Here is a 26,305-nt window from a genome sequence, read left to right as displayed (position 1 = left end):
CACTGGCAGGCTTTGATGCTGCCGGATGAAGACAGGCGTGAAGAGCTACAATGCTTGGTTGCGTGAAGGCATCTAAGCGTCTTGGAGAAAAGGCCCGCGGGGGTCAAAACGCGTTAGGCTGGTGGACTAGCGACATTTTCAAAGAATCGCACAGAAATGACTCACCGCCTAACAATGCTGATAAATAAATATTTCTCACTAGCCTCTTTCCTGAACATAAGAAAAGCGCAAGATGTACTATGAGTTATCAATATTTTTCTAGATGATTCAATGTTTTCAAGACTGTTCGAATTTCATTGAAAAATCTTTGTAAACCTCAACAATTTAACAAACTAACGTGGCAGGTTATCGTTTGATTCTTGACTCATTACAAAGCAAGTCAGATTTTAGAAGAATTGACGGGTGCACTATTAAAAATGCTTTCCTTGACAGCAGACTCTGCAGTTTCCAAATTTGTGTTGGCGATATCAGGATTAAGACTGACATGAGGCTCCTAAATGGAGTTTCTTATCAGTGCATAGAGTAGTAAACTGTACCATGGTTCTGTATGAATTAGGTGTTGTAATGCTCAGTTCCCAAAAAAATAACAAATATTTTATATGTGCTTTAAGAAACCACACTCCTTCTGTTGATCCATCCAATCAAAATAAATATTTTGGTTTAATAAATGAAAGTTGTATTTGTCATTTGTGGTCATACGTGGCTTTCAATTTAGGTTCTTGAAAGAACACACATCAAATGTTACCTCCACCCTTGACATTGAGAAACCATGCCGTCCTAGCTTTCATGCAATTCTTTCCTAGAACTGGTGATGGAAGGGCGCCTGGGGCTCCTGCTCTTCCATTCGTCTCTCTTACATTCACTGCAGACGGCTATGTGCCCACAATCATCAATCCCAGGGTTACAATGAGCAGGGCTCATGAGCCCAGGACACCACAGCAAATCACCAGAAATATCCAAAATACACCTCATTAGGCCACTGCGTAACGAAACTTGAGGGGGCCCCCTTCGGACTCAGTCATGAGCTCTCTGTCCAGAGTAATATGCTGATGGGGCCCTCTGGAGCTTGGCCTCCCAACCCCCCATACGGCGGGGCTGCGGGGGCCTGTGTTACGCCACAGTACGGGAGGCATGCTGCAGGGTTACTCTCGGACCAGTTGCTGTACTTTGGACTCCGGATACTGCCGATACATGCCCACTGGTGTCAGCTTGGCTCAGTTCGCAAGCGCTGGGCTGCCAGATATCACCCATATAGATCCTCCGGTTTTTATCTGACTGAGATGGACATGACGTGGGCATCTAGAGAGGCACAACAGAGGTCAACTGATGCTCTCAGACTCACATGCACAGATGCTGGACCTCACAGTTATACTCATGCTGGTTTTCTGGTGTCCCTCTGACCTCCGTGGACAAGCTCTGGACTTCTAGATCCGGCCAACTTAGTTCATCTATTGTCTCTTGGACACAAAGGATGAGCAGTGACTGTCTGGATCTCAACAATGCCAGGACTGCTCTTCTGGGTCCAGCCACTCAAGGTGAGCTTGTGTTGCTGAGATGCAGCTGGATGGACGCTCAATGTCTGGCGCTCATCAATGAATAAGTAGCATATAGATCCAGCTGATTCAATTTACCTGGGGTTCCTAGGGCTCAGCCAGACGGCTACTCTGCTTCTGGTTCTTATCAGTACAAGTAATCAACTTCTGGATCTGGCAAAAAAAGATCACCTGATGCCCCCGGCCCTCAGGTGATCAGGCACTGAATGTTGAGATACGGAAAATACTTGTCCTCTAGGGTCATTCTAGACCAGGAAGACTCTGCCAGAGCACCTGGTGTCTATAGATCGCAGTGGATACGAACTGCTCGGTAAATCACACCTCAGTGAAAGACCTTTCCATAGGCTAGAATTAAAAGCAGATTCCAGCCAAATTGTTTATTCCTAGAGCTGCCCCCCAGTTGCCGTCCTTCAAGGGCCATTAATTGTTTCTTTTGGTCCAGAAAGGGACATATTCATGTGTTATAGAGAGATGGCCACAGAACTACCCACCGCCATTTTCCACAAGACAGGAGGTCTTGTATAACAAACGAAAAGGTAAATTATCTGACTATCTTAGCCCCCACCTCTCAGAAACCTACCCTCTGCCTTACAGCGAATGTACTATTTGTGTTGGAGCGAGGTTGTGGTGGGCTCGCTTCGGGCATGCTATAAGCACTCATGCTGTGATACAGAACACCTAAAGTCCCACATTGCTGAAGGATGTGGGAAGTAGTTCTGTGGCTGTGATTTGTCTTTTAGTTGATGCACTGATCAGTGAGTTGGTGTCTTCTACGGCATGAATGGTGAGAAATAAATTCCATGCGCTCAGGCTGATCTCTTCTCCTAATTGTTTACCTGGAAAAATATTCCTGTTAAATATTCATTCGTGTGCACCCACTGTGACCTATAGAGCACTTTCACTTTGATGGTGGCCATGCCCCTTTCTTTAGACGTGGCTCCTCTAAAGAAAGGGGTGTGGCCTCTATTAATGTGCAAGCGCAGCATGGGTGGCTTGGAAAGAAGTTGAACAAGCATTGAAAATGCAATAGGTCTTGCCTTCGATTAAGTTAAAGCCATTTGCTTTGCTAATGGTATTGTATAGCAACGCAAATGGCTTTAACTTAATGAAAGCCAAGACCTATTGCATTTTTAATGCTTGTTCTTTTGTCCTAACCACTCCATGAGATTGGATGTTTTTTCCAACTGTCTTCCTACTGTACTTTTCTTTCCACCACTACATTCCGTGTTGCTCTTTTCACCCCTAGGACTGTCCCCACTTCTGATGTGCTTGCCCTTAGGAATTTAACATCCACTTTAGTTTCTCACCCGTGTTCTTCTCCCTACCACCTCCACTTGACCTCTCACCCATTTGATTTTCTCTGCTCCCCCCAACTATGCCCCTGTTTTGCCTGCCCCACCTAAGCATTTGGTATCTGATAATTTCACCCGACATCTCTCTCAGGGAAGAAGGACCCCTCAGACACATCGCTCTATATGTACTACAGGATGCTAGCACGAAATAAATTAAGGATTATGACACAAAGGTGCATATATTCATCATTTAAACCAACATATCAGTGAACAACAAATTACGACATACATTACATTTTATAACATACACACATTTGCCATTTTAAAGCAACAGGCCAGTCTTAGTCACAATGCATAAAAAAATCAATGAGCTGTTTAATGGGTTATGGGCATACCCATCCAAAAGTATATATCATCTCCTTATACTTAAATAGACCTATATGGGAAACAGTGCGGAAGGTTCCATACACTCGAGGTCTTCATCTTTACACTGCTCATCACCCACAATGTGTACGTCCTGAGCAAGCACTGTTACATGTACTTTCAGTGTACTCACAATCACCCTCCTAGCAAACTGTGCCCCCTCCCACCCGGGCATATACCCCTCCATAAGACTTGATCTGTGGGTAGTGCAGCCCTCTTTCTCTCTTCTCACCAGTACTTGACGATGGCGGTGACCTGGAGCGGGTTGGGCTGCTCAGGGTACAGGCGGTGGCACTCCCCGTAGATGGCCTGGAGGCCAGGGGGTATCAGCGGGTTGAAGGGTAACGAAGGGGTCCCAGCAGCGGGAGTGGGCAGCAACTCAGCCATGCCTACGCCCTGGTCCTTGTCTATTCTGCGTTACAACTACGTCACCGCTTATGAACTTCCAGGCACCTCTTGAGAACTTCACTCGCTTCCCAGCCGGGCTGGAGGATCACTGTAGCCGCTTGTTGCTCCTGTGCAGGGCGACCAGTTCTAGCTCTCAGATTGGCTAAGAAGTTGCCAATCAAAGGCGTCGTTAGGCAGAGCTTCACCACGGCTTCCCAAATCCGTGCCCGGAGGCAGGGGCAGACGTACGTTGCATCTTACTGTGCGACACCGACGTTTAACTGCGTCATAGAAATAAAAACAGAACATAAGTAAACACAACAAGTGCTGCATCTCTTGTCTTTATGAGGCCATGTGTTTTGAACACATGGCCCCATAAAGATAAGAAACCTTTTGCGACAAAAGGAAAGGCGACTGGAAGGCAGATGAGCCCGTCCAAGTAGGACGGCTCAAAAAGCCAAACAAAAACATCAGGAACAGCTCTTTTCCAATGGCTGGCCACCGTTTAGCATAAACGGTGAAGCCAGCCAATGGAAAAGATGGGCGGAGCTTAATGCCCTTTACAGAAATTACCCGAAATCTTTGAATCTCGCCAGCGAGACTGCGCATGTGTGCAGCCTACTCCAGGCGAGACCTAAAAACAAATGCTTTTCTGGTAAAAGGGCACGAACAACGCTTTTATTTCAATGGCGGCCGTGCACCTTTCTTTAGACGCAGCCCATATAAAGAAAGGGGCATGGTCTCAATTAATGTGTAAGCGTGCATGGGGCGCTTGAAAAAATAAATAAAAAATAAGTCAATTAAGAGTAAAGTAAAGAAAACATGCGCCCGCGTTAGCAGACTCTGCATTGACAGTGAAATTCGTTTCCGCAATTACTTTTCTAACTTACACATTTTGAACATAATTTCAGGATTCTACACTAAAACTGTTGGCGCTTACATCTAAACTTGATTATTAAAATGCATGTAATAAGTATATTACTGTCCAGTGTTGCTCGGTTTTACTGTAAATTGGTTTTATAACTTCAACGTTTTTAGCTGTGCCTGTTTTCTCATGAGCCACACTTTAGTTCTGTGTTTTCGTGCTGGGTCATGAAAAATGCAAAAAGAACAATTGATGGACAGAAGGCAGAACAACGTCATACATTCACTCCGGTACAGAGATATGGGCCTAAGTCCATCTTTTTTTTGCTCATCATGCCATTCCAGTTTGGACCCAGCCATATGCAAATCAGTCATGACCCTGCGTCCAATGGGAACAGTCCAGCCCGAACTGCCAGGCCAGGTCCTCCCTGGACTGGAAACAAGCATCCTAGGACCGGTTTCGGGGTTTCCGGTCCAGGGAAGACATGGCTTGGCAGATCAGGCTCGACTGTTTTCATGAGGCACAGGGACAAGACTTATTTGCATATAGCTGTGTCTGAACTGGGTTGGCGAAGTGAGCTAAAGAACGATTATGGATTCAACCCAGATCTGTGACTGGGGGTGAGTGTCTGAAAGGTTTCAGCGCTCTGTCCATCATCTCCTTGTGTTTTCTTTGTTCTCCCTAAGTTGGCAGGGTTTGCCCAGACGTGGGTCCCTTGCTCACTTTGCCACTGGATTCAAGCTAGCCTGGCTGATGAGGGCTGTTAGCCCAAAACCTGTCCCAGGATGCTTGTTGCCGGTCCAGGGAATACATGGCTTGGCAGTTCGGGCTGAACTGATCCTATGAGGCACAGGGTAAATACTGATTTGCATATAGCTGTGTCTGAACTGGAGTGGTGAAGTGAGCTAAAGAATGATGATGGATTCAACCCAGATCTGTGACTGGGGGTGAGTGTCTGAAAAGTTTCAGCGCTCTGTCCATCATCTCCTTGTGTTTGCTTTGTTTGCCCTAACTTAGCAGGGTATGCCCAGACGTGGGTCTCTTGCTCACTTTGCCACTGGATTCAAGCTAGCCTGGCTGATGAGAACTGTTAGCCCGAATCCAGTCCCAGGATGCTTGTTTTCGATCATGGGAAGACATAGCTTGGCAGATTGGGCTGGACTGTTCCCATGAGGCACAAGTTCAACACTGATTTGCATATAGCTGTGTCTGAACTGGGGTGGCGTGGTGAGGTAAAGACATGATGATGGATTCAACCCAGATCTGTGACTGGGGGTGAGTGTGTGAAAAGTTTCAGAGCTTCGTCCATCATCTCCTTGTGCTTGCTTTGTTCACCCTAAGTTGGCCAGGTATGCCCAGACGTGGGACCCTTGCTCACTTTGCCACTGGATTCAAGCTAGCCTGGCTGATGAGGGCTGTTAGCCCGAAACCGGTCCCAGGAGGCTTGTTACCGGTCTAGGGAAGACATAACTTGACAGTTCGGGCTGGACTGTTCCCATGAGGCACAGGGTCAAGACTGATTTGCATATAGCTGTGTCTGAACTGGGGTGGCGAAGTGAGCTAAAGAACGATGATGAATTCAACCCAGATCTGTGACTGGCGGGGAGTGTCTGAAAAGTTTCAGCGCTCCATCCATCATCTCCTTGTGTTTGCTTTGTTCACCATAAGTTGGCAGGGTATGCCCAGACGTGGGTCCCTTGCTCACTTTGCCACTGGATTCAAGCTAGCCTGGCTGATGAGGGCTGTTAGCCCGAAACCGGTTCCAGGATGCTTGTTTTCAATTATGGGAAGACATAGCTTGGCAGTTTGGGCTGGACTGTTCCCATGAGGCACAAGGTCAACACTGATTTGCATATAGCTGTGTCTGAACTGGGCTGGCGTGGTGAGGTAAAGACATGATGATGGATTCAACCCAGATCTGTGACTGGAGTTGAGTGTCTGAAAAGTTTCAGTGCTTCGTCCATCATCTCCTTGTGTTTGCTGTGTGTGCCCTAAGTTGGCAGGGTATGGCCAGACAGACGTGGGTCCCTTGCTCACTTTGCCACTGGATTCAAGCTAGCCTGGATGATGAGGGCTGTTAATCCGAAAGAGGTCCCAGGAGGCTTGTTGCCGGTCCAGGGAAGACATGACTTAGCTGTTCGGGCTGGACTGTCCCATGAGGCACAGGGTCAAGACTGATTTTCATATAGCTGTGTCTGAACTGGGGTGGCGAAGTGAGCTAAAGAACGATAATGGATTCAACCCAGATCTGTGACTGGGGGTGAGTGTATGAAAAGTTTCAGTGCTCCGTCCGTCATCTCCTTGTGTTTGCTTTGGTCATGGCAAATGAGCGCGTTACTGCCCTCCTTGTCAACCGACCTCACCCTTGCTGGTATGGTGTCTAGGTAGAACAAGTGAGAAAGCTCAAATTGATGAAATAGACTGTAAATACACTGGCCAATAAACTTGTTGATTTGCAAGAAACTATTATAAAAAAGAGAAGCAGATGTAAGAAGCAGCGGCCGCGATTGTTCTAGGCTTCTTCGAAAGTGAAAGTGAGAATGGCGCGCTGCACGTAGTGCCTACAGGTCCAGAAACTCTTTAAAGATAATAGTGCTTACAGACTAAAATAAACATATTGTGTAACAACAGAAGTAAAAGGGCCAGCCCTCATAGGAGGTTACAAATGAAGATGAGGCGGTACTAACGAGGGACTAACAAGCCTATTAATTAATCAGAAGCCAGCATTTACAAAGGACAATGACACAAGCCATTGAAAAATATGGGCGGAGAGTGGGCGGGACTTCATTTCCATACTTTAATACAGCATTCGTCGCAGCGCATGTGCTGCCCAGGCTCGGGTAAAAACATATTTCACCGCACACAAACGCACGTGAGTACACACACACACACGCACGCATGAACACACATAAGCACGCACGCACATGCACGGGCCCACACTCTGACACACTCTCACATATCCATTTAAATAAACGTAGCAGACTTGGGCTTTGGGGCTTCCTTGTGATTCTGATGCTGACGGTATTGTTATCTATTTAAAAAGGTGCTGCCATTTTTATTTCCTTAAAAACATTTCAGCGGGTCAAACCTGCCAAAATGAGAAATAAAAATGCACAAAAGGAGGAAAAATCCCAAGGAAATCAGTGAGGAAACACTGATTCCAGAGGACATTCTCCATCTGAGGGGATTACTTGTAATCCTGCACCTCGAAAATACCAATCCGCCTAGAGTAAGTACTTCTGGGAGCAGAATTCCTGGTGCAGTTTCCCAGTACTTCTAATAATGACTGCCATAGAGGGACAAATAGAATCCGAGAACACATATGCAAGCACATTTGCATTCACAGCCTTCATGTGTGCAGGCACATAGGCATCTGGCCACAGTGCACTGGACCCAGATCCCAGTCAGTCCACTTTCCCTGCTACAGTCCTGCCCCTCCCTCTCTCCCACTGAGCTGGACTAGTTGGGAGAACTGCTTGGACTCTCAGTCAGGACTCAGCAGTTGCACTGCCTTCCACCAGGCAGCCAGGATGCCCCAAGCCCTAGATGTTCCTCTGCTGTATCAGATTTGTGGTAGGCTCATTGCCTGTTGAATTGTAGAACTGCCCATGAATAGGAGCCGCCCCTCAATGCCCATTTCCAAACACACTGCAAGGTTCACAGTCTACTGTTGTGCCCCGCCGCCTCTTGCTGGCAGATCCAAGTGACCATCTCTGATCACCTGCTCCTTCGTCAGGCCTCAGGTCATCTGACCCCCCGACATCCCTTGGGCGGCCTGGCACAGCCACACTGGGCACCATTTACAACTCCGCATAGACCCACATGTCTACTTAGGGTAAAGCGCACCACCCCAACACCAGTGGTTGAAGCACAGCGCCTTGAATGGTGGTTTCAAGGCGCTATGCTTCAGCCACCACATGGTCTCTGCTTCATGCGCAGTCCACAGGCTGCAGTGCAAGTGTTTGCTGGCACTTCCAAATGACCCTCATTTGGTCCTCCACTGCACAAGTGGTCCTCCTTATCCAGCCTCTTCCTTGTCCTGCTCTGCAGATTTGATAGTCACCTCAGCAAGAGTTCATTGAGTTATATGAAGCTCATCGAGGTAGGCTCATGGTCGCACAGAGGCATGTTCACAGTGCACTGCTGAGGCATTTATACACTGCACTGCTGAGGCATATATACAGTGCGCTGCTGAGGCATACATACAGTGCACTGCTGAGGCGTACATACAGTGCACTGCTGAGGCATATATTCAGTGCACTGCTGAGGCGTACATACAGTGCACTGCTGAGGCATATATACAGTGGACTGCTGAGGCATATATTTAGTGCACTGCTGAGGCGTACATACAGTACACTGCTGAGGCATATATACAGTGGACTGCTGAGGAATATATTCAGTGCACTGCTGAGGCGTACATACAGTGCACTGCTGAGGCATATATACAGTGCGCCGCTGAGGCGTACATACAGTGCACAGCTGAGGCGTACATACAGTGCACTGCTGAGGCATATATTCAGTGCACTGCTGAGGCGTACATACAGTGCACTGCTGAGGCATATATACACTAGACTGCTGAGGCATATATTCAGTGCACTGCTGAGGCGTAAATACAGTGCACTGCTGAGGCATATATACGGTGCCCTGCTGTGTCATATATACAGTGCACTGCTGAGGCATATATACAGTGCACTGCTGAGGGACATATAAAGTGCACTGCAGAGGTATATATACAGTGCACTGCTGAGGCACATATAAAGTGCACTGCAGAGGCATACATACAATGCACTGCAGAGGCATAGATACAGTGCACTGCCTAGGCATACATAAAGTGCACTGCTGAGGCATATATACAATGCACTGCTGAGGCATATATACAGTGCACTGTTGAGGCGTACATACAGTGCACTGCTGAGGCATATATACAGTGCACTGCTGAGGCATATATAAAGTGCACTGCTGAGGCGTATATACAGTGCACTGCTAAGGCATATATAAAGTGCACTGTTGAGGCGTGCATACAGTGCACTGTGCTGCCGAGGCATGGATACAGTGCACTGCCTAGGCATATATAAAGTGAACTGCTGAGGCATATATACAGTGCACTGCCGAGGCATAGATACAGTGCATTGCTGAGGTGTCGTGTAGTTCCTGTAAAATCCTATACATGTTCTGCGCATTTGGACAACATTCACTGTAGGATTGGTGTCAGAATGATTCTAAACACCCCCACTGGGTATGTTGGCCTTCTGTATCAGCTAGCTCACACTGCCACTAGAATCTCCTCTTACCAGGGAGAGAATAGTTCTTGGCAACCATCGAACATGACAACCCTGATCCCTCAGGACCGTGGAAACAGTGTACTACTTTTCGCACAGTCACTCGTGCTCACTTAGTCTCAGAGAGGTGCACAGAAAAAACTGTCTGGACGTTTTGCAATAAGCATTTATTGAACAGTCGTTATTCTAGTGTAAAATAGATGAGCTGCAACAACCACTAGACAATAACAGATATAAATGATTAGAAGCACTATGAAAGTAAAAGGATGATAGAGTTCTACCATCTTGCAATAATCATGAATACATACGAGTATATAAAATACATGATAATAAAAGTGCGTACTCCTACGATGCCTCCCTAACTAGATGTACCTAAGTGTACCTAGCATGTGTGTATGTGTTGAGCCAAGAATCCCTCTAGGATAAAGTGAACCCCATTACCTGGATTGAGAGACTGTGGGACCCCGTCCTGGTCTTGGGTTGGACAGCCCACAAGGGATGTTAGACCACTGCGAGCTGGAGTATCTGCATGCAGGAACCCCAGCATCTCTGGTCAGTGTGTCGGCCGGGAAGTCCTGGTCTCCTCTGCCCGTCTGAGCAAGATGTGATGTATATATACCCATAGGTCTCCCCAGGGTTCTACCTCGTTGTATTACTTTGTTGGACTTAGCATGACGTCTGCAATTAACTTTGTACATAGATATTATACAGGAGATGTGATCCCTACTGCGCTTTCAAGAATCCTCATGCATAATGTATGAGGTTTTTACCAGGAACCATCCCGCGTTCTGAATGTAGTGTTGTATCTAGGTAAAAGCTCAGTCCCTAAGAACCATTATGTATGTAACTTAGGGAAGAATATAGGTGAAGGGTTACGATGTTACCTGAGCCTATATTAGGGTACCTATATGGAATATAACAGAGGCATATATAAAGTGCACTGCTGAAGCACATATAAAGTGCACTGCCAAGGCATATATACAGTGTACTGCCGAGGCATATATCCGGGAAAGACTCCGTACATCTGATCTTCTGCGCGACGAGAAACGCCAATAGCTAACTAAAACTGCTGAACGCATGTTTCACAGATAGTTGGAAGGTATGGGTTGATTGGCGCCTTCTACAACCAAGAAGTGTTTGAAACTGGATACAATTAAAAAGTACCTAATGAGGGAATTGAAGTAATTCACAAGCTCTTTCCACCTTTCCACAGATTTGCTGTCCTTGTTTATTTTGTTTTTTAATGAAACTGCAAATTGTCTATCCTTGAAAGTTTCTGCTTCACCCATACCAACTCACACGGCATGCATAAGGTGGCTCTGTAGCTTACATCGTGGCACAGACGTGGGTCCCATGCTCATTGTGCAACTGGAACCAGGATGCACCTGACGGAAGAGGCGCAAATAGGCCAAAACCAGTCGTGTTGCTTGTTTTCTATTCACAGAGCACCAGTTACTACTGGAGCAGGAACAAGGCTGAGGACTGTCCTTGTCTGAAGCGTCACAGATTGGAATGAGGCCCTGACCAAGTGCCAGTGGCTGAGATTAATTCAGGCATTTTTTTTGTTTATTTATTTTTTGTTTGAGATGTCAGCAATTTCACTTCTTTAAGACACATGCAGTGCAATCAACTGAGCGGCACAACAACATTCAGGAAGAAACAATTAATCTGATCACTGTCTAGGCACTATATTCCATACCATTCTGATGAAAACCACTCACCTGATGTATAAAAAGTGCTAATGCTAGGAACACATATATATATACGATACAATTAGCAAACGATATGACACTTGGAGCTATATTCAATTCCAGTGCAAACAATCAACAAATTCATCAGATGTTAAAAAAAAAGAAAAAAAAATACATTTGCATAAAAATTTTAAAACATATATAGTTCAGTCGGAATCTTACTTCCTAAAAGATATGTGCAGTACCATTTGAGCGCTAAGTTCAGTAACTGTAAAAACGATTCATTAACGTGACTGAACGCATAAACAGTACCATCCGTTTATGGTATAATACCATTCGAGCACCCAAACTCCTATCCAATAAAAATAAGATTTGAATTTACCAACTGTCTCAGGGTAGAATACTAGAAAACATTGGGGGGGGCATACGATTTGAACAGCAATCGCTGCACAGTGCATCGATAAGCATTTACCCATCACCTTTTTGTTTTTATCACTCCAATAGCTTTTGTGTGATGGGTATGCCCAAATATGGGTTCCATGGTCACTGTCCCATAGAAATGTATTTCACTGATGAGGCCCAAACAGCATAAACCCTGTCTGGAATAGGGAATTTCCTGTTCAGGAGGGATCTGATCTGTCAAATGAGCAAGACTCCTCCAAATGGAAAACAACCAAGCCTGGGTTGCAGAAGAATGGCCATTGTCAGAAGTGGCAAAGTGAGCACAAAAACTACAGTTGGAATGTGGTTAATTCAAGCATTCCACCCATCATCATTTTGATTTCTTTGGTGTGAGACTGCAAACTGGGCCTATGTTGTGTGTGACCAAAATATAAATTACAACTTATGTGAAATGCATGCTTTGCCATTCCACATAGTATTTTATCCAGAGCTCAGTTGACTTGCCATTATTTAGTTGTGACTATCTTTTTAGCGATGCCAACATGTATGATTTCATAATGAGTAATTACAAAATTACACATATAATACTTTACATAGGTGCCTAGTATAGAACAGGACACAATTATTTTGATAATGTCAAATACGAATCAACTAATGATTTTAACATAAAATTAACAAAGCATAGAAAATTCTGTGTTCCCCTATAAAAAAAAATGTTTGATGTTAGCCACACACAATCAAGTATTAAAGTGTAGTCGCTGAAGATGAACACATAGTGGACATTAACAGAAACTACTCAACAAGTGCTAGCTGCAGTCTGAGTAGTTATGGTTAATTTTGTATCAGGGTTGTATCTATTTTATTTGTAAGGATGCAGGCAAATTTGTTTCAGCCTCTCAGGACGGAGGTCTCTACTCCAGTAGCTTTTTCCTTTACTTCAAACCCTGTTGTACAGCAGCACAGGCTGCTGGGCAACATGGCTTAAAGTTAAAAAAAATGGTGATATGATGCAGCCAGCGTTGACCGCTCAAAGTGCTTTATTTTTTTTTTTTAAACCAAGCACCAAGCTTGAGGGGATGCAAGACACAAGCGGGATGGGGTGCAAGCACCAAGCGTGAGGGGTGCAAGACACAAGCGGGAGGAGTGGAAAGGAGGGAGCAGCAACAATGGACATCTAGAGGGTTAAGCAACACAAGGGAGGCATGGGGGAAGATGGTGGGAGCAACAACAGTGGTAGGGGAGAGCTCACTTATATCTCCCTGTGCCTTAAAAATGAATGTATCCATGTGTGATGTAACTGGTGCTCAAGTGAAACTTTCCAATACCTTTGGTGCCATATAAAAGTGCAACAACGAACAAAATAAAAGCAACTTGAGAGAGGGATGGGGGAGGAGAGTTGTAACAGCAACAATGGACAGCTAGAGGGCGAAGCAACACGAGGGAGGAGCAAGGGAAGGAGGGATGGAGCCGCAACACAAGGGACAGCGGGAGGAGGGAGCGGGGACAAGCAACACGAGGGAAGGGCGGGAGATGGACTACAGACATGCACTTTTTAAGAGTCCATGTTCAAAAGAAAAGAAAAAGTACCTGCAGGAGCATGGGGTCAGTGGAAGGACACTACACGCAGACAGGAAGCTGTACTCGGTCCATGCTCCATTGCAGCGACTAACACATGAAGCGCCTAGAGGAAGAAGGAAGGAGCAGGAGCCGCCGACCAAGCAGAAGCAAGGAAGGAGAGCGACGTGGAAGACAACCAGTGGTAAGTAATAGTAAGTGATGGGAGGGCTCTGAACCAGCATGAAGGCGAAACCTAAAAAGGTGAAAGATGGCCAGTTCCAGGTGGTGTTTTGAACCAGGAAGTATCCATCAGCTTAAAAAGCAGTCTTAGAATTGTTTTACAATTAATATTCCCCTTCTTTTTTAGCCAGCAAGCTGGCTAAAAAACAAAATTAATAGCCGTAAATTTGACAAAACATTGCCAAAACCAATAAAAACTTTTCAAGTAAAACATCCGCGTGTAGCATGCTAGAAGAAAACACCTTACATTTTTGTTTTGTCAGAGCCAAAAATGTTGAGACCTCTCTTCGCAAAGCGACGGTGCAATCTCCTTTGAAGATCTGTCTGACGTTGCTGCCCACATTAAATGTGGAAGCGCTGCGGAGACTCGAGAGGGGCGCTGGACAGGCGTCAGGTCAGGGCCGGCTTTAACACTGGTGGCGCCCTATGCGACAATGTTTGTTGGCGCCGCCCTCAATGACCACCTCTGCCACGGATTCCCTCGCTAGCACCCTTTAACAGTGCCCCTCAAGTCTCCATAACCACTGTCTCTCAGATTCATTTAGTTTTATAGCACCACTCATACCAGTGTAAGGTGTCACAGCACTTTACATCACACACACATTGCACAGAGACAATCATATATGTGTAAATCAGTGGAAAGGAAATGTTACATCAGGCTGGACTACAAGGTGTAGTGTAGGAGTGACATTTCATTAATACTGGTAGGCAATATAGTTTAAGAGTCCTTATTCTGGAAAAGCACAAATTCAGAATTTAAAACATAAATCCATTGTTAGGGTTTCTCTTTATTAATAAGAATTGTTTTCAACCCAAATGAACCCTTTTGGCAAGATTAGGATAATGAAAGACTGGGCAAAAAAACATATAGCTCTAGCATAAACCTTTCAGTTTGCATGCTCCTTTTTGATGACAGTTAATAGCTCAATGTTCTATCATAGGAATTTGACTTATAAACGACAAGTAACAAAAGAAGCTCTCTTACAGAAGCAGTAACCCACTGCCCTATTTACATTACATGCAATTTGTTATCTGCATGGTACACATTCATAGCAGCAGGCGTTTTAACCCTCTGAGCTACCTTAGGATGAGTCAAAACTTACACTAGACAAACCTCCAGTCTCTTTCCAGGAAGACAATTAATCACTGGAGTTATCTTGACATTTTAATTGAGCCCTGAAAATTGCTGGAGGCAAGGAAAGCAGCAGCAGGTGCTTTTAAAATGATGATAAACTTTCAAAAATGACGCCCCCACCCCATTCAGCGCCCGGTGCGGTGGCACCGACCGCACCGCCCTAGAGCCGGCCCTGCGTCAGGTAATCACACAATGATATCGCAAGCAGCGCGTGCCTTGTGGGGCGCGCAGGCGCCTTCCTGTCAGAAAAGGCTTTGTGTGCGCGGGAAATCAATAAAGCGGCGGGAAGAACACTATAAACTCACCAGCAGTATGTCAGCCACAATGGCCCAGTTAAACGATAAAAGAAGCTCCCCCAGCGCAATAAAAATCTGCAGAGAGAAAAACAGCAGTTAATGATCTGACATTTTATAGAAGCCGAGTGTCAATACTGTGTCTGTGACTGCAGAGGTCAGGGGCGGGCCAGGATCTGCCACAGCAAGAGGGCCTCTCTCACCGACCAGAAGGGTAGATACAGAAACACAAGCACTGGCAAAGCCAATAGGTCTGGGTTATGAATGAAAGTGCCTTTTGTGTGATTGATGAGTTTAGGCATTAACCTAGTCACTGCGCTTGCACTCTGTCACTCATTTTTGCATTCATGCATCCATTCATCCATCTACGGACTCATTCTTGCATTCACCCTGTAACACAAACACAATAATACACACACAAACGCTACACCATAGGCAAAATAAATTAAAAGAATACAAGAAGAAAAAAAAGAATACATGCTGCCATTTAAATATGCTGGAATGGAGAAATGAATCGTAGCAGCGGTGTGCGTTTTACATAGGTATTATGAATCGACTATTGCTGATTTGAAGTTCCAGCATGGCTGCTAAATTTATAACCAAAGTGTTGGCCATCTTAGACTCAAGAAACAATGATACACTGCGAACAACAGTGTTCCATAATGATCTCCTGGTTTAGAGAAAATGACCAGAAAGTTAAGACAAGTGTTCCCTTTGAAAATGCTTATCACAATATCCACACACTTATTCACCACAACCTTTCACTCACACAGTGGGTCCCGTAAATACTACAGTTAGGATGCTAAAGCACTTATAAAGAGATTTAATAAATTTTGATATTTTTAATTAACAGTACTAAAATATTGAATACAAATTATGCAAATAAGCAATTTAAAAAGACATACATAACATATTAAAATCCTATACATCACAGTTATACAAATTCATTTTACTTCCCACTCCTTGGAAAGGAAAAATTGAGCTAGTTATATTTGTCTTGTGACTGTTAATTTGCGATAATAGACAGCACTGTGCAGGGTTGCTACTATCCTGTCCTCGTCTTATTGCTGTATTTTAACAAATTTAACAAAGCTTTAGGCGTCGACGCGTTTCGGTGGCATAGCCTTGATCAAGCCACCTTCTTCAGGACAAATGTTTATTTCACTCCTTTCCATCATTAAAATGGCACAAATAATTGATTCTTTATGTGCCGGTGCAATATCACTCAGTAGATGGTTGTTTCGGTATGGATTATTTCGGGTGGGTCACCACTAGTTCAATGGTCTCTATAGATCTCCACTGTCTCCCAACCTGGGGTTCTCCGCTGTTCAATCAATACTGTTCACAGCAACCCCTTTTGTAATTAAGTGGTTCACTTGGCCTCAGGGTTTTATTAAATTCTCGCAGTGCGTATCCGTAGCTTTGTGGCTCACGGCGTCTGCTTTCTCTGGTACCCGTTCTCCTTTTCGGTTAGAGAAAATGACCACATTGAATGCTATGCGCCTGTAGATTAAACGAGTGGCAAGCAAGTAACCAGTTGGCACTACCTGGACAGCAGTTGTATCCTTTTAAGTCAAATTACAATGAAAGAGGAGAAGCAAAGAAATGAAATTGAAAATAAAGGACTCACCAACCATAGTTGTACACAACTGATTGGATTGCAGCCAAGCCCTGCATCCAACTCCACGCAGGCAGCCACCAGAAGCCAGCCAACCCCACGTGGCACATGGCCTTTGGTAATGCGTGGGGTTGGCTTTATGGGCTTGGTTAGCAGGCAGGTCCTGCGTCCAACTCACCACAGACAGCCAACCCCACACTGCTCACTGCCGTGCGCAGCGGGGGTTGGTCCAGGGATTGGTTGCCACAGGGCCCTGTAGCCAACCCTCTAGCAGGCTGCCAAGCCCCTGCCACAAACAGCCTTTGGCATGTGCTGTGTAGGGTTTGCCTTCAGGCCCCGGGATCCCTTCTCCCTGGGCCAAAACATGTATATTCCATGGATGAAGGCTGCAGACCCTCTCCCCGCAACTTAGTTGGCCCCAGGGACCCCATCCCACTGGGCCAAATTCCAATAAAAGGCGCGCATGCCTTGTGGCCCTCCTCCCGAGCCTTAAAAGGCCCTGGGGACCCCACTTCCCATTGCCATATACTAAGAGAAGGGAGGTGCATCCAGCCCCCTTACCTGAGTCTTACTAGGTCCCGGGGACCCTATCCCCTTTGGACAAATACAATAAAAAAGGAGAGGGATGCCATATGTCCCAACTCATTGAACCTTTTTCGGTCCTGGGGGCCCCATCTCCCAGGGTGAAATTACATAATTAAGGGGAGGGGGCGTGGGACCGAGCTTTATTAGGCTTCGGGAATCCCATCCCTAAGGCAGCATGTCATTATAAAGGGAAGGGGGACTACGCCTCTACCCCTCCCAGAACCTTTTTGGCCCCAGGGCCTGCATTAATTAGAAGCTGGTGCCCACCTGAGGGCACCCACCTGCCACCACCTTGGGGGCTGTGGGGGAGCCCCAGGACCCCTGTACCCCCAGCCGGCTCCTCGCATGGTGTGGGAGCCGGCATCGCTCCTACTTGGAGGGAGCAGCTATTTTCTGCTTGCTCCCTCCGGGCGGGAGCAATATGTGTTCAAACAGAACAGAAGTCTGCTTTTAGCTGGGGGGAGCATATTTAAATCTCCCTCTGGTGGGGAGTTGACTTGTATGTTTGCTCCCATTTGGCAGGAAATTGAAAAAGGCTCCTGACAGACAGAAGCTAACACGTTTCTCTCCGGGACACAGTAAGTGAGCCAATCCCAGATGATGGGGTCCCTGGGGCCTATATGCTCAAACAGGGGGGCCAAACATTATTTTGGCCCCGGGGGATGGGGTCCCCAGGTCCTACAATGGCTCGGGGAGAGGGGGGGCACATAACCCTCTGCCGCTTCTTTTTAGCAATCGGCCATGAAGAATGGGAACATGGGCCTGTTCCGGAGGGGCGCAGAGTGGTCCCTTTCCTATTTTTCAAGAAATCGGCCCTGGGTTATGGGAAAGCCCTGTTGCCTAGCATGGCTCGGGTAGGGGGTTGCACCCCTTCACCTTAATTATTATACTAGGCCCTGGGGGATGGGATTCCTGTGGCCCAAAATGAGATTGGGAAGGGCGCCCTACTCATGCTCCCCTCCCCATTTTCTCTTTTTGTTGCCATCCTTCACAATTCCTACAGGATCACAGGAACAACTGCAAATTTTATTTTCTTATTTAGGTCCGGTGGGGGGTGTCCCTTTGGGTCCACCCCCACAGGATAGGGGAGCAGGGTATCTCTAACCTGCCCCCACATTTTCTTTTTGTTAAACTTCAGGACAGGGGACTAAGTCCCCGAGTCCTGTAAAGACTGCCATCAACATTTTTCTCATGTTGCTGGCATCCAATCAGAGCGCTTGCTCCTGAAGGAGTCTGACTCCCATGGGAGTTAACTGGCCCAAGGGTAAAAAGCTCCATGGGCCAATCAGAACGCTATGGAATTGACCCATAAAGCAGGGGCTGAGAAAAAAGGGGGGGTCAGAAAACGCCAAACCCTCATGCATTTTTCATAGACCTCTTTAGACAAGGCTACAGCAAAAACTGCTGAACAGAATTATACCAAATTTGACAGGAATCTAGATCTTGGTCCACAGATTGTGCTTTTTTTGAGTTTCTGAAAATGTGTTCAGTCGTTTTTGAGAAATTTAGGGTAATAAATAATTGTATATTTAGGCAGTTGGGTCTACGTGATTCTCGAAAGACTCTCGCGGGGGCACCAATTTAAAAATAAAGCATTCTGATGGGAAGCAGCATTTACAATGTTGCACGAACTATGTGCTGCCGTTACAGGCATAACAATGAATGCATCTTTACCAGGCATATCATTACAACGACATACCTTAGGAAAAACAACACTGGACTTCAAAGTCCAACACTTTCCCTACTGTTGCCCAGACTGGAGTTAGAATAGTAAACTATACCGCTCCAAAGTCCAGCTCTCTCCCTAAGGCAAGTCGTTGTGACGATACGCATGGTAAATGAATGCGTGGTAAAGACACATTTGTGGGAAAGACTTCGGAGTAACAGCAAGTGTGGTAAAGGCATGCATTGTTCCGACATTCAACCTTTCTGATTGGCCCTGGAAACTTAATTTCCCTTGATCCATCTCGCTCCCACAGGAGTAAGATTCCTACAATCCAAGCGCTCTGATTGGCTGCCAACAACATGAGAAAAATTAGATGTCATGAGTGATGTCATAAATGGTGTCATAGAACATGTCATGAGTGATGTCATTTGTGACGTCATAAGCAGTGCATGGCAAGGGCACAAGTTATAATTAGTGCTGCTAACTATAACTGGTGAATTTTTGATGTTTTTTAGTTAAAAACATTAATGTTGTCGTTGACAAATTCACCTAACTATAATGTTACTTTAATTTTAGTTTTTTCAGTGAAAAAAAAAATATATATACATTCTCACAATCCTTTATTGGCGCTGCGGCGGCAGCAAAGAAGCCCGCACACCAGGTATAGTCCAAAGTAGTTTATTTACTGCTGATGCGTTTCGACCATACGGTCTTTTTCAAAAGCTATGTGTGGTGTATTTTATTGAATGATTTTTATTACAAGATCCTGTCAGACAGCTAAGAAGAGATTCCGGCAAAAATGTGAATGGTGTAAACCATCTGCCTTGTGGCTGTGCAAAATACCATCCCTCCCCAAGGATTCTTACAGAGCAAATCTTCTATATTTACAGGTTGTCACACAGGGTAACCAACACCAACACCGCTGCCTGCTAGGGTAATCTGTGAGATTCCATGTATCAATTTAACTATCTGTAGGTTTTAATACAGAGCAATACCAATCAACACTTAAAAGCCTATTGACTTTAATATACGCTAATATAAGTCAGGCCTAAAGATTGTAACATAACATTTCATAATAAACAGGTCAGGCCTGTAGCTAGGATCATTGGCTTGGTACCATTACCAACACAGTCCTGTTGTATAGAGTATCAACTTTGCCACAAGCCAAAGAATGAAATACAGGCAGTCTTTTTAGTGGAAGCATACAAATTTGGCCCAATCACATTCTTGTCCTCTAGGGAACCAACATATGAGTGGAGCCTAAGCCACTCTCTCAGTAGTACTCTAAAAGGTCTTTTTTGTTGATCACATAAGGTCAAGCAACAGTCACACTGTCAAGCCAGACCCAAAATCCAAGTAGATTAGTGTAGCTCTAGCAATCCCACTGCTTTCAAAGACATAACTACATATTGAAGCCCAAAGTTAATGATGGAAGTGGCGGATACTGGAAATGCAATATATTCCTCATGGCTGCACTCCTCCCATCTGTGCTGCTGCCTGAGAAAAACAAACACCATCAATTATCTAGTTATCAAAGGCACTTTAACATCATTACCATGTCAATTGCCTGTCTCTGAATGTTCAAGCTCAGTTAGCCATACTGCTGCTGGCTCAGCCAGCTGGCGAAAGAAATAAAAACAATCACGGACATGTAAAAGGAAAGCACTTTTTTTCTGTGGAAGCACAAACTTTCTGCCCAATCAAAACATGTACTTCTGACCACTCCACCTATGATCGGATCCAAAGCCCCTCTCTCTAGTACTCCTGGAAGCTCTTTTTAAGTTTGATCATATTATGTTTGGACACACTGGTGCGTTTTGCACTAAGAAAATAGCGCCCAATGCCCACTTTGCCCCGTCGCGGAAATCCGCGGAATCTGATGGAATTGTAATGTAATTCTAAGTGATTCTGCAGAATCAGACTCCGCTAATTCAGCCCTCCTGTAGTTCTAAGTCTGAATTGGGTATTTGTGTACCTCTGTAGCCCTAAGATCATTTTGCATCTGGCATTAATATGGCTACAACACTCAATCTAATATGGCTACATCCCTCGACTTAAGATGGCTACCGCTCTGACTGTAGGATGGGTACCATCCATAACCCTAATGTTGCAACATCTGTACTCCTGGAATGGAAACCTCTTGTAAGGTGGCAACGTTAACACTAATATTAATTTCTCTTTGACCTCCACAATGGTGGCCTCTGTGTTCATAATAAGTGTAGTACTCTGAGCTCTCTAACCATGTCCTGCCTGATGTACAGTGCTCTGTTGCCTAAAATAACAACATCTGTGCTAAACCACAATGATAACTACATAAATGCAGTAAATAAATGCCTGACAGAACCTTGATTTGCTGTCTGTCTGATTCGAAGAGCTCTACATTTAAGGGCCCCCTTTGGTCCAAAATTGGCCACTTCACTGACTTGAACATGGTCACCTCTCTGACACTACGACACCCACATACCTCACTTCATGATGACTTCCTATTTAGTGCTACGATTACACTTCTAGGGGCAAAGTCCTCCCCATCTGTAGCTGACCAACACTGATGTAGTGTCTATGAAGTCTAAGAAGCAGCTGTTGCAAATTTACAATGAAGCACTGGGCGTTCTGAAAGCAAAGATTCATGCACATCACACAGCCCTGCATAGCAGCAGGCGGCTCCATGTTCCTGGAATGTATCACCTATTCTTGGAGGTCCCTCGAGCTTGTTTTCCAGGTCACAGCTTTTGCTTATAATAGATCCTCTACTTCTAGGACTAGCAGCCAGAGGACTGAATACGGTTTCTCCAAGCACATGGCTCTAAAAACATGATAAGTGGTGACATTACGGGTGGAATAAGGTATTTACCAAGAACATATCTAAGAAATGGACGCTGCCTCACCCACACACATCTGCCCTCCCCCTTCCTCCTCCGCCGGTATTCCCGGTGACAGAGCCAACAAGGAAGACCAGTTCCTACAGATATGGCATGGAACCAGGCGCCTACTTTTAGAGCGATGGTTCTGCTACCATTTCCACCAGTGTTACTTCTGTCCAAGACAGTCGTGTAAATTGAAAAATCCCAGCACATCCGGGATTTTGGAATGTGGATGATGGAAATGTACACCCACTTTGAGGATACACTCCACTAACCATGTGTTGTGATGGTACTTGCATCATGCCGTACAGGCAAGGTCGAACTGCCAGAATGGTATTTCCCCACACCTCCTGCCATGCAAGCTCAAAGTTCACGAGAAAAAGCCCCAGTCCCATCTGTGGATAGGAGGAACCTCAATGCATTGTCGACCCTATGCCGGTGTTCCTCATCCAGTGTACAGGCAGATTGGCAAGGTGCTGGCAACCCTTCCTCACTGAGGATCAGCAGTGCTGGCCAAGACTGGCACAGTGCTGCCAACTCAGGGTTAGATATAAGTGCTGTGTGTGATGGCCATCAGGTTCACTTTCCCCCTTTCCCGCTAAGATGATAAGGCACATGGTCAGTGTTCATGTGTAAGGGATGGAAGTATTTAAATTAGCCTGGACCACTGGGAATTACTCTGGATTGCTTTAGACCAAACTGCGCCAGCACATGTGGGATAGCTTCGATTACGGTACAGAAGGGACATGACCTGGCAGCTTGGGCTGGACGTCTACGGATGGTAGGTCCCCGTCTATAAAGGTAACAAGCATTTGCAATGCAATAGGTCTCGCATTTATGAGAGTTTGAGCTATTGGCATTGTAAATGACAATGCCTTTTATTTATGTGTTGTTTTTAAAACAGATTAATAAAAAGCATTGCATTTACAATGCCAATAGCTTAAACTCTCACAAATGCGAGACCTATTGCAGAAAGATTTTTTTTTTAAAGCGTTAGGAGAGAGCGTGTCCTGCCTGCAACAGCAGGCAGGACAAAGCTATTTGAGAAAATAGTGCTCGGAGGCTGTAATTAAAGCCTACCGAATAACAACACACGTAACAGGGGGTGTCACCATGTGAGGTTACAAAATGAGACAAGGCTGTACTAAGGAGGGACTAATAAGTCTATTGACCAATGAACAGTGACAGTTTACAGTGGACAATGACACAAGCCAATGAAAAATATGTGCGGAGAGTGGGCAGAGCTTCAAGTCCCTACCTGAAAACAGCATGCCTCACAGAGCAGTGCATGCACTGCCCAGGCTCGATCTAAAAACGAGCTGAAATAGTGGTTGGAATGCACCTAATGTAATTAACCCTCATTCAGAATAAATGTAGAATTTCGGTCCATCAACTTGTGCCAAATGAATCACTCGAAGACCCTCAGTGAGGAAATACCACATGGTTCAGTGTGTCAATACAACTCGGCACAGTCAAAAGTATTACCAGGGTCAAGGGTTAGTTTCCTCCCCCAGTAATGACTGGTGTGGAAAGAAATACACGATTACAAGTTGCAGTTGGAGCTGTCTGAGAATGGGGAATGACCACTGACTAACTCCTCTGCTCAGAGTAGGTGGAACATCATGGCAATCAACAAAAAAACAACATAAATAGACATTTCTAGGGCACAGTGCAAAACAACAAACTCCTAACCACGGTGGCATGAAAGAAGATTGGGGCGTGCAATAAACACATTAATTAATGTGAGTCAAAGAGCACACACTATTGGCTCACATTGGCCACAGGCAGCACTCAGAGGTGCAGGTGATGTCAACTAGACAGTGAGGACTTTGAGTGGTGACCAAACCCCGAAAATACACAGGTGAAGGGACCAGGAGTGAAGAACCCATATCAACCACAACTTCAACCTGCATGCAGCCCAAATGCAGGCAACTCCTGCAGCGACAGCAACAGGAGAATGCAGCCCGGGACTGAAGTGCACTGCCTACTCCCCGGATAGGGGATGAGGAACCTGAGCTCATGCAACAACTCCACCACCACCTTACTAACAGCATATTGACTTAAGATGGAGAGCATTCAGCACCTGAATGCAAGCATACCGACTACTGTCAGTGAGAGAAATTCGACTATTGTTCGTTTGCGTAATTATGTGAAATTACGCCAAAATTGCACACAATTATGTGTAATTACGCAAAATCCAAATTGACTATTTTGCACTATGGTTTAGCACTAAATGCATCCTTGCATACCTTTTTGACACGATAATGCATTCCCAAAAAATTCACTGCGAACAACTGCTCGCTGTAAGTATTTACTGTAAAATGCGTGTTTACTGTAAATGTTTCCCGTATATGGCACAAAACTATGCGTAGTAGAATAATGCTGTCATTTTGGAAATTAGAAGTAACAAGTGAAAAGAAAAATTCTCAAAATTACACCAAGTCTGTATAATTGAAATTTCGCCCGGGCCATACTATAATGTCACTTCCCCACCCATGAAGCTACTGGCTGTGCTTCACTTCCTCGCCCCTGGGAGATTTCAGGGCCATGTGATCATCCTGCACACAAATGTCGAGCCCACCTTTTAAGGTATTAAAACAGGTCATGCTTGTCAATCTTAGGTTAGCCCCCCAGTACATTGTGTTCCTAGTAGACCTCATTTAGTAAATGCTGTCAATATCTTTTTAGGTCTCGCCTGGCATTGGAGCGCGCATGCGCGTCTCGCCTGCGAGAGCTATAGTAAACAAGTCAGTTTCAAGAAGGGGACTCGAGCCCCGCCCCTCAATTCCATTGGGTAGCATCTGCGTTTATGGTAAACGCTGGCTTCCCATTGGAAAGGAGGGTTTTTCGTTGCTTCCCTTTGGCTTTTTGCCAGACTGGCTCGCCTGATTCACGGCTGTCGTGAAGACTTTTCTTATCTGCTTGTTTATTTAACAAGCAGATAAGAAAAGTCTTTACAACAGCTGTGAAGCAGGCACGGAGCTCAGAGGCGCACGGGGTCACGGGGAGGACAGGGCAATGGTGAGCGCTTGTTTTTAACAGGGAACGGCCTTCGTATATGCCAAAAACCGGTCGATATCTGCATGTGACACTGTCTGGAAAGAGAAGGAAGATTATTCAAGAAAAAGCTGATGAAAGCGCCCGCCAAGTCAGCACTGTCTGCCGCTGTGTTAGGGAGGTCCGGGGCGTGCTGCGGGCTCAGGCCTGCGGTCCTTTGTATGAAATTTATCTGGGAGGCGGGCGTTAGTGCGTGGGGGCTCCGGTACCTTGTGTCTGCCCACCATTCAGGGACCTTTGATGTAGTGCAGTTCTGGGAGGCGGGCGTTAGTGTGTGGGGGCTCCGGTACCTTGTGTCTGCCCACCATTCAGGGACCTTTGATGTAGTGCAGTTCTTTCAACTTCTGAAAGTGGAGTTTAAACATCTATTGTGGCCGGTTTGCAGACCGGCACACACTGAGGCACAGATTTACTAACATTCATGTAGTGTGAAAATCAGCAGCGCTGCGTTGTGCAAATGGTAAAAAGTTGCACAGCGCCAGATTGACCATGTCGCATGCTGATGATGCCATGCGTTGTGCTTGCGCTACAAAGGGCATTACATCCTGGGGCCACTTCCTTGTCTGATTTCTTACTGTAATAAGTATTGCCACCTAGGTGTATGTATGACCCTGGCACTGCCCTTGTTTACGTTAAGAGCCTCGTGTGCTCGGACGTAAGTCCCACTTCTCTCGGATCAGGAGGTGCGCAAGTTGTATTTTGTTTCACCTATGCATTTTTAAATACTAATGATGACTAATGAGCTTGTGCCGTAGGCATGTTGTGCCAATACGTACGCATATTATTTTGCTGTAACTACTGAGCTTGGGCAGATGTCATCTTGTTTTTGTGTGGGTGCTATTTACGTACTTTTACGGACTACTGAACTTGTGAGACACTGGGCTCTGTTCTTATAGGGGACGCTCTTTTAATGATGAACTCCCCCCATAAAGAGGGCTGTAGAGACTCCACTTGTCAGGTGGCTCCATGGGCACTCGCTTGTGAGCTCCGTTTATGGCTCGGGTTCTATTTCCCATGTTCATTTAGCACAAGCTATTACCACAACATGGTGACAGTGCTTTGAGCCAGGGTACGCTCTCAGCAGATTCTCCTCCGGTCCCCTGTCTCCAACAGAGGAGGAGGAGAGAGCATGGTGGGGGGTGCATTCCACCAGAGGGCTCCTCCGTCGGATTATGCCTTACCTAGTCCTGTAAGTATAATACACTTTTTACCCAACTCGGTGGTGCTCGTTTTTATCACCCTAGGAAGGATGAAAGGGTTAGTGGCTCTGTCAGAGATTTGAACCTGTGACTGTGAGGCCCCACATGGGTCTCTGGAGAGGATGCATTAACCCACTGAGCCACCAGACTGCATTTCAAGTACACCTGTTTAAGAGAACCAATGTTTTAAGCTTCTGCACCC

At 45.6% G+C, this 26,305-nt stretch overlaps 1 protein-coding gene across 3 annotated transcripts in view; it reads right to left on the bottom strand.

Annotated features, from left to right (window-relative positions):
• The window catches only part of LOC146859108 (protein spinster homolog 3-like), a 363,281-nt gene that overhangs the window by 73,938 nt on the left and 263,038 nt on the right, over window positions 1-26,305 (bottom strand). For all 3 annotated transcript variants that reach the window (XM_085646939.1, XM_085646941.1, XM_085646940.1), the window contains exon 9: window positions 15,130-15,195. In XM_085646939.1, coding sequence (XP_085503065.1) covers window positions 15,130-15,195 — 66 coding nt within the window. The remainder of the gene's footprint in view (window positions 1-15,129; window positions 15,196-26,305) is intronic.

Source organism: Triturus cristatus, chromosome 3_2, assembly GCF_964204655.1.
Source record: "Triturus cristatus chromosome 3_2, aTriCri1.1, whole genome shotgun sequence".
NCBI classification, from domain to species: Eukaryota; Metazoa; Chordata; class Amphibia; order Caudata; family Salamandridae; genus Triturus; species Triturus cristatus.
Note: the sequence above shows the minus strand (reverse complement) of the source record. Positions and strands in the feature narration are given on the sequence as shown.